Raw genomic sequence first — 10,000 nt, 5'->3', positions numbered from 1 at the left:
CTCGGTTGCTAATATTAGTCGATTGCTTCTGTTGTCAGTGATATTGTGATGAAGAAGAATTTTCCGCTGGTAGATGGGATGATTTTTATTGGGGGGGGGGGGGGGGATGAAAAGTGTCCTACAGAAATTGCTAATGTTTTGAAATATTCTTTGTTTATAATGTTTGTACATTTTTGAGACCTTATTATAAGAGATCTTTCTTTTGTAGCGGATGACTCAGTATACGTGATAGACTTAAAACGGAAGAAAATGCATAATTTCTAGAGCATTGATTGATTGATGTCCAGATTTGTACTCTTTTAGATATATATCTATATGCATCTATATCTCTTGCTAGATATTAAGACAGGCATACACAGAGAAAGACTTTTGATGTTATTGTAAACACAAGTCGACACACAGTTGAACAATAAAACTCAAACATATACAAGGAAACACACATTATACAGATACCTTGGAGGTGTGTGTGTCACCTGTTGATAAGGGGTAATTGTGTAATTTCATATTTGTTTTCCAAAGTCAGTTAATGTGTAGCTTAGCTTCTCTTAGTGCAATAGTACCCTGAAGATGGTGTGTGATCTGTCAGGGATTGAAGGATTTCATAAGCTGTAAAGGGCACGTTCTAAGAGTTTCATGCCAAACGGTTTAAAAATCGGGGCTGTGGAGTGAGTCCTTGAATTTTGTTTTGTTTTCCTTTATGGCTTAAACTAAATTGAGTCTTGATTTTGACAAGCAAGATAGGTGAGAAAAAAGTGATTTTCTTCCTATTTATATGTAATTAGGTGTTTGAATTGACTAGTATTCTCAGCACACATACCATAAAGAATCTGTTATTAGAACTAACTTGATGATGGTATATATTGCATCCAAGATCATTCACTCAATAGACTATTGTTTTCCCCCCGTAATGACAAAGCTACATACATCAGTTACCTCTATAATTATAATCTTTCTTTTAAGTTTACCCAGCAAGCTCGGTTTCCTCCGAACTAACTTCTTTTTTTCTCACTTCCGCAGGCGTAACTTATATAAAGTTTTCCAAGACCTCCGAAGCGGCACTGGCCATGGAGGAGATGAACGGCAAGTGCATAGGGGGCCACCCGAGACCCCTCAAGGTCCTCATCGCACACAGGTAAGAGAAAGGAACCCCTGTTGCTTCATGATTAGCATTTGAGAGTTATATTTACTCTAAATGTGTACCTTTAAAAAAAAAAAGTCACATTTATTATCGTTACTGTTACGATTTATCATCGTGATTGTCATTGTCATTATGTTTATCATTATCACTGATTATCGTTATTTTCATTAGTTATTGTTTTTATCATTGTTATTGTTATAATTGTCATTATTGATTATTATTGTTACAATAGTTATAATGATAATAATTATTATTATTATTGATAATTATGATATTATAATAATAATTATTATTATTATCGTCATCATCATCATCATCATCATCATCATCATCATCATCATCATCATCACATCATCATCATCATCATCATCATCATCATCATCATCATCATCATCATCATCATCATCATCATCATCATCATCATCATCATCGTCGTCGTCGTTTTTTATAATTGTTATTATAACTGTTGTCAGCATAATCATTACCATCATTATTTTTATTTTTATTTATTTTATTTCTATTTGTATTTAATTATAATTATAGTTATTGTAATTGTTAATGTTGTTGTTGTTATTATTATTATTATTATTATTATTATTATTATTATTATTATATTTGTTGTTATAATTATTATTGTTATTGTTGTTATTGTTATTGTTATTGATATCATCATCATCATTATTGATGTTGTTATTGTTATTATTATGAAAATGATTACTGATCATAGATTATTGATTATAATTATTTGTGTTGTGATGATTTTTTTAAATCGTTGTTACTAATACTATTACAGTTAATATTATTAGTAGTATTACTAATTCTTCTCCTTCTTCTTCTTATTATTATTAATATTATTATTATTAGTAGTAGTAGTAGAAGTAGTAGTAGTAGTAGTAGTAGTATTGTCATCATCATCATCATCATCATCATCATCATCATCATCATCATCATCATCATCATCATCATCATCATCATCATCATCATCATCATCATCATCATCATCATCACTTTTACTATTGCTATTGCCTATTATTATTATTATTATTATTGTTGTTATTATTATTTTGTTATTACTATTATAATTATTATTATTATTACTATTGTTGATATTGTTGTTGTTATTATTATTATTATTATTATTATTATTATTATTGTTGTTGTTGTTGTTGTTGTTATTATTGTTATTATTATTATCACTATCATTATCATTATCATTGTTATTATTATTATTATTATTATTATTATTATTATTATTATTATTATTATTATTATTATTATTAACATTATTAACATTATTATTATTAACATTATTAACATTATTATTATTATCACTATCATTATCATTATCATTGTTGTCATTACTATGATTATTATTATGATTATCATTCTTATCATTATTATGATTATCATTCTTATCATTATTATTATTATTGTTCTTCATATTGTTATTAACTTGTTGGATCTGGGTGCCTTGCAGCCTGACCATAGACCAAAATCAGGTCATTAGGCCTGAGCGGTGACTCCCAGGTGTATGTCTTGTAAGTCTGGCATACAAACAAAAATTTTCTATGATATTAGCTCTTATTCTGCATGTTGCATATTCTACTGATTTGCTGTTTTTTGAGGTCTGTATTTGACCTTCGTTGTGCTGTATCAAGATGGTAAGAGACTTTGCTTGATTCCGTATTATCTCTTCAATTAGTCAACAGTTATGTTCACTGGCAGTAGCAATTAGTAGCCTTATTTGTGTTACTCTTTATATTATTGCCTTATTTGTGTTACTCTTTATATTATTGCCTTATTTGTTTTACTCTTTATAATATTGTTATATATAATTTTCCGTGCTACCAGTCAAGGCACACAGGAATAGTTTCCTATGCATGGCTCACAGATGGTAGCCTATATACTTTCCACCCTCATATACCAGTGGAAATATTGTAAGAGCTTCTCAAAAAGCCCAAAGTCCAGTCTCTCTCCTAGAGCTTTGCACATTCCTGGCGAGGTATCCCCCTCATCTGCCAACAGATGATAATATCCTGTGACGATCCGTTTTATCACCCCGGCCTGTCACTCATCACTCGGCTAAACTTGTCATGACGCGACATTCCTGTCACCCAGATCCAATCTGTTAATAATAATAAAAGTATCGTCGTCATCGCCATCGCCATCCATCATCATTATAACTATTACTATTATCATTATTGTCATCATATTTATTATTGTTGTTATAGAATGAAAACTATAGTTATTATTATTATTATCATCATCTCATAACCGTTATCTTTATCATTATTATTATAATTATTATTATCATTATTATTATCATTATTACTAATGTTATCATTATTACCATTTTTACCATTATTATCATTACTATTACCATTATTATAATTATCATTATCATCATTATAATCATTATCATCATTATCATTATTATTATTACCATTATTATTATCATTATTATTATCATTATTATTATCATTATTATTGTTATTATTATTATTATCATATCATATATTATCTCATTATCTTTACTATTATTATTATTATTATTATTATTATTATTATTATTATTATTATTAATATTATTATTAATATTATTATTATTATTATTATCATCATTATCATCATATCATGTTATATTATCTCATTATCTTTACTATTATTGTTATTGTTATTATTATTATTATTGTTATTGTTATTGTTATTGTTATTGTTATTGTTATTGTTATTATTGTTATTGTTATTGTCATTGTCATTATTGTCATTATTATCATTGTTCTCATTCTCATTCTCATTATTGTCATCATTATCATCTTTGTGGTTCTATTTTTATGATTAAGTAATTTTTATCTTGGTATTCATTTATTCACTCATGTACTAAGTGTTTTTTGAAGTATGAGATTAATATTACGTGCAGTATTTTGAACTGCTCAGTGCTTGTAGAAAAGTGTTTCGGCTACTCCCGCTTTGAGTGTAGCAGAGCTGTGTATTCTATAATGCTGTTGCTCAAGTCAGTGTAAAAGAGTCATTATTTTTTATTTCAACATATTTTATTGATATTTATACCTTTGTATGTTGATATTTCATTAATTCATTTTTCTTGTGTTTATGCATTCAAGGAAACAGGAAAAGAGGTTGTGGTCGATAGTTTTTTTTTTAGTTTCATGGGGTTATTTTGGTTTAAAGAAAGGAGGAGTAAAGTGATGTCAAAAGCAGTTAGTTTCTTAAAGATTCACATTGGCCATTAACGTACAGGAAGGATCTTGTCTTTTTCTTGGATAAAGATAAAGTAATTTGTAGGAAGGATATTGTGAAGCACACTGGTCTTACATCAGTGTGATTGAGGAGACGGATACTTTTAGAGCTTTGTAGATAATATTTGGTTCTTGAATTAAGAAGAAAGTTGTGTTTAATATAGTTTATAATGGATATAGAGAGAGAGTGATATGTTGATACAAGCTTTTTTTTTTTTTAAGTAAACAGAATCATAATAGTACGAAATAGCTAGTAAGTTCATACACTTGGTTTGTCATTCAGAGAGTGGAAAATAGCTCATAGTTGATCATTTATTTGGCTTCAAAGGGAACTTTATGGCTGCTGATTAGCATTCATAACACATGTAGGTTTTAAATTAATTCTTTTGTTTACTCATTTCAAAAGAGTCAGGAAAGTTGTAAATAGTATTTGTAACTTTTGTGTGGATTTCTTCTCTGAAGTTGTCAAGTAATTTTATTTTACCAAAAGTTTTTATTATTGTAATTATTATTATTTTCTCATTTAGAGTAATAAGAAAATTAAAAACCATCAGGATGATGATAAAAGAATAAAAAGATAGAAGTTACATTTATACTCAGTAGATGATTATAGTTCTAAAGGTGAGAGAGGTAAGGTGCAGCAACATACAGTTTGACTTGAATAGATTAGCATATTTCTCTCTCTTGTTCTCACTTATTCTTTTCTTTTAATTTTAATCTTGTTTTCATAATCCATTGCACTCTCCAGGCATCAGGACTGAATTTTTCTGTTTCCCTTTCACAGTCGTGAGCAAGGATCTCGGAGAGACATGAACGAGGAGGAGAGGCTCCTGCGACTCTTTGTCGTCGTGCCAAAGTCGCTGGGGGAAGCTGAGCTCAGGGAGCATTTTGTACAGTTCGGCGACATTGATTATGTCTCCATCGTGCGTGACAGGAATACTCGTGACAGCAAAGGCTTTGCTTATGTTAAATATCACAGGTAATGTTACTATTCTTTTTTAGTTATGGTTTCCCCACATGTACTACCTGTTTGTCTGGCTGTCTGTCGTGCCCATATATTCATGACGTATGTACATGTCATGCTGAATGGCTTTTTCAGGATGTCACATGCTGCAAAAGCCTTTGAGAGCTGTGAACGTACCTTTAAGCCCGTTTTTGCCGACCCCAAGCCCCAGAAGTCGGACGGGATAAAGTTTGAAGGTGGGGGCCGGGACCTCAGAGACCTGCGGGGCAGCGAAAGCTATGGGGGAGGGTACTCGTCGGGCCCACTCACCCCGCACCACAATAACCATCATTCACCGTTTGACGCCATTTCTTACAGTGAGTGTTAGTAGAACTCTTTCTTTTTTATGTTCTGCTTTACCTTAATTTTTTTCTGTACCTAATAGTTTATTTTGTTTTGTTTTATTATTTTTTTCATTTGTTATTATTATTTTTTTTTTTTTTTAGTTTCACTTAACTGAATTTGATAGAATATTTTGATTAACCAACTAATTTTTTTTTTTTTCACAGTTATCGTTTTGTAAAATATAGTATTTGATTAAGGTTTTCTTCTCTCTAGTCCAAATTAGAAACTTGTATAAAGTATATAGTATTTTTTATTTGTTCTTAAGAGTATAGATTTCCCTTGGGTAATCAACTGAAAAAAAATGTCCTTCAAGATTTGGCCACGGTCTCCCAGTTCTTTTATTTAGAAGAAATCTGATTTTCTGTTTTTTCTTTTATGTTTGTTCAATTATCTTTGCTTGATACTCTGCTTCTCAAAGTTGAAAGTCGCATTACGAGCAATTTGTGATGTCACATCAGCAATTCAGACAAACTAAAGATAACAATTCCTAAGCATGTTGTCTGTACACGTAGCACCTAGTGCAATGTTGAAGAAGAGATTTTAAACCTGAACGACATTGAATAATTTTGCGTATAATAGACACTGTGGAAATTTCACTTCACCTTGGACCTCTTTCGTTCAAATTTTGTTGACCACTTAGAGTAAATAGAGCCGTGTATAAAGGAAGGTAAATAAGGATTATCTCTTGTGTGCTGTCTACTTTGGGATGTAGCTGCTTAGTTTTTCTTGTTTTGTAAGCCATTTTTAAGTTTTTCTTGTATGTTTTTATGTTACTGTTGTTCTTACTTGTTTTTCTTTATTTTATTTTATTTTATATTTTATTTTTATTATTATTATTATTGTTTTTTAGGCTGACCGTTGTGTTGTAGTCACAACTTAAACTACTATATATTAGTTATAAAGTATAAATTTCTTGACACCATCAGATGATTGCTGAGTTGCACAGGTCACTGATGGGTATGATTTGCACGTATTTTGTACATAAGAAGTAAAGAGAATTGCATGGAATGGCAAAATCAAGAGCCTTTATTCTATTTTAAAATTTCGTTTATTTATTTTTCTTTTTGTGACACGGATCTAGATTGATTCAAACTAAGATGTCCTCGGTAAAAGTGTCATGTTGCGTTAGAGTTAACAGTCTCACTTATATGGCAATATAGAAGTATATGCACTAAAGTATTTAACATGTATTTTGTCTAGTGCTCTTTATTAATAGTTTTTACCATAGCTCTCATGTTTTAGTGAATTGAATCTCTAATAAATCTTTCCCTTTTCAAATTCTCTTTCGACTCAATGGTGATATTGCCTCTTTTATCTATTTTGTTTTTTACTTTGTCACTACTACTACTACTACTGCAATTACTACTGCTACTGTGGCATACTATTGTTATATCACTAGTATTATTACGATTATTCTTAATGCTTTCTCTTAGTGGACTTGACAGTTAATTGTCTTTTTCTGTATCTACTTCCAGAGTCTTTAACATTTTCTTAAACCTGCCTCTCTTTGTTTGTGACAATCCTTTCCGGAGACTCTAGGCTACCCGAAGGATGCGTAGAGAGATAGCTTGATTCACTTTACCGTCAGGGACTTCCTTACTTTATCGCGCTTTCATCATGTGACAGTTCCGTCATGGGGGACAAGAGGACGTGTAACTTGACTCGTGGATGTTGTCTGATGCTGGAAAATTATGTTTTTATTTATTCATTAATTAATTAATTTATTTTTATTTTTTTATTTTTTGGCCAGATTTATTTTCTGTTTTCTGACTTTGTTTTTTATTTGGTTTTGTTTTGTCCATTGTTTTTGTGAATGAGACCAGTTTGATGATATATTATTTTATCAGTCTTATTATTTGTCCCTTGTAATTTTTTTCACACCCAAGTCTTTCTCTGATTTTTAGATTTTATTTGAGTTGTGTTAACCCACTGTTGTTGGGCTGGCAAGAATACGTGCTGTGCCCTCTGTCTTTTTTTTTTTTTTTATTGATTGTCATTACATATGGATGGCTCGGCAAGGGTTTAATCACCAAGGAGTCAATTACTAGTCCTGCCTGACTCACAGGATATCCCCTTTCCTTTTTTTTTTTTTTTTTTTTTTTTTTTTTTTTTTTTTTTTTTTTTTTTTTTTTTAAGATTCTACTTTATATTTTATTGCTATCGGTATTGGCAATAGCATTATAATGATGCTAATGTCAACAACAACAATAACAAGGAAAGGGGAAATCAGCTGAGGGCCTTTAGCCTAATTGGCTCCTTAGTGGCTGAGCACTTGCGTGGCCATCTGTGTGCAAACAAAATTCACAAAAGAAAAGGACGGTAGACAGTGTGGTGATCTGGCACCATTGGGTTAATGTGTGTATCTATGTATCTGTCTATATATCTGTAGATGTGTATATGTATATGTATGTATATGTTTATAAATATATATATAGATATATATATATATATATATATATATATATATATATATATATATATATATATATACACGTATATATATATATATGTTCATATATATATATATATATATATATATAAATATAATATGTATGTATATATGTATATATTTATCTGTCAGTAGATAAATAGATAGATAGATATAGGTATATAGATATAGATCTATAGATATATTTGTATATATATTTATGTATATATATATATATATGCATATATATTTGTCTGTATATGTATATATATTTATGTATATGTATATATATGGAAATATGGATATTTATTATTATTATTATCATTGTTTTTGTTATTATTATTATTATTATTATTATTATTATTATTATTATTATTACAATTACAATAACTATTATTTTTTTTATAGTTATTATTATTATCTTTACTTTTATTGTTATAAATTCTTACTCTTATTCTTTTTATCTTTATTGTTATATATGTTAATTATTGATTATTTAGATATATTTAAATGAGCAGAAGAAAAGAAAGAATATGTCAGGAGCATTTTCTTTCACAGAGGTGATAAAAGAAAAAAAAACAAAATGTTCCGATAATACTCCTTGGAGGCAAGTTATGTCGTGGTCCAGAATAACTATTTGATTTCTTTGAGTGCGCCTTTACAGATATTTAGTGGAGAAACTTCTGACATCAAATTTTTTCCTTGGTCTCCTTGCTCTCTCGATACAGTTGATTAAATATGAATAGATGTTGGTGTGTATAGGTAATGATTTACTTGTTTATTAATTGTTGTTATTATTATTATGATCATTATTATTATTTTTTTTTTTCTCTCATCCCTCAAATTGAGAATATTTTTTGCTTTTGCCTCTTTGTTTTCCTGTGTATAAGCTTTTTGCAGCTATGTAATATGTAACTAATGACCTATGGTATTGCTCTCATTAAATAATCTACAGGCATATAAGATAAGAGTATCTGTCCTTTTGTTACAGTCCTTTTTGTGATTTTGCCTAGTACAACCCTAGGGTGCATTTTTCATTCACTACTTGTCAGTATCATTATTGCTATTGTTATGTATTATTGAGTGTTTTTCAAGTATTCTCTGATGATTTTGTCACCCCTGATTTTGAAAGTGGATCGCTTCTTTAATGCAGTTTTTCTGTTGCTTTTTTCTTGTGCATTTTACTCCCCCGGACTGTTGGGGTTACACTGTCATCCCTTTTCTCTCAATTCTTTGCCTTCCTCACCCACTGCCACTCTGTTATCCTCGACATTTGTTCTAAGTGTGTTTGGTTTTCTCTTTCTCTTTCTCTCACTCACTCTCTCTCATTCTCCCACTCTACCTCCCCCTTCTGCTCTTTTCAACTCCCTAATCAGTTTATTCATGCATTCAGTGTTAGTCAGTGTGTTTGTTTGTTGCAACTCTCATTATTTTATTTATTTATTTATTATGATTATCTTTTTTAGCAGACATATGTTATGAGAATCACTTTGCATCCATCCAATGGTAATTTCTCTTCCCTATCTCTCCTTCTTCCACCTGTCCACCTGTTGCCCATTATCTGTCGACCTGCCTTTCATTCAGCCATCTTTCTTCTATCCGTCTGTCTGTTGACTGAACTGCCCTCCTCAGTTGCTAATTCAACTCTGGTCTGTATGAAAGTCCTTCACAGTCACTTCTCACCTTTTACATAAATTATTGGCTGATTGTGTTGTTGTTTATTTTGTATTTCTAGTTTTTAATGCTTTTTGTGTAGTTGATAAAATGGTAGATATTATGAACTGCTACTTTATTAATGTTATTTCATAGTTGCCCAAGTTTGTTTTTTG

The 10,000-nt window shown here is 30.1% G+C and overlaps 1 protein-coding gene across 4 annotated transcripts in view; it reads left to right on the top strand.

Annotated features, from left to right (window-relative positions):
* LOC125044441 (RNA-binding protein 45-like) overlaps nucleotides 1-10,000 on the top strand; it is a 33,377-nt gene that overhangs the window by 9,270 nt on the left and 14,107 nt on the right. For 3 of the 4 annotated variants that reach the window (XM_047641119.1, XM_047641117.1, XM_047641116.1), the window contains exons 2-4: nucleotides 1,018-1,132; nucleotides 5,180-5,374; nucleotides 5,495-5,721. In XM_047641119.1, coding sequence (XP_047497075.1) covers nucleotides 1,018-1,132; nucleotides 5,180-5,374; nucleotides 5,495-5,721 — 537 coding nt within the window. The remainder of the gene's footprint in view (nucleotides 1-1,017; nucleotides 1,133-5,179; nucleotides 5,375-5,494; nucleotides 5,722-10,000) is intronic. The other variant, XM_047641118.1, reaches the window with a different exon arrangement.

This window comes from Penaeus chinensis, chromosome 35 (genome assembly GCF_019202785.1).
Source record: "Penaeus chinensis breed Huanghai No. 1 chromosome 35, ASM1920278v2, whole genome shotgun sequence".
Classification (NCBI taxonomy): domain Eukaryota; kingdom Metazoa; phylum Arthropoda; class Malacostraca; order Decapoda; family Penaeidae; genus Penaeus; species Penaeus chinensis.
This window is presented reverse-complemented; position numbering and strand designations above follow the sequence as displayed.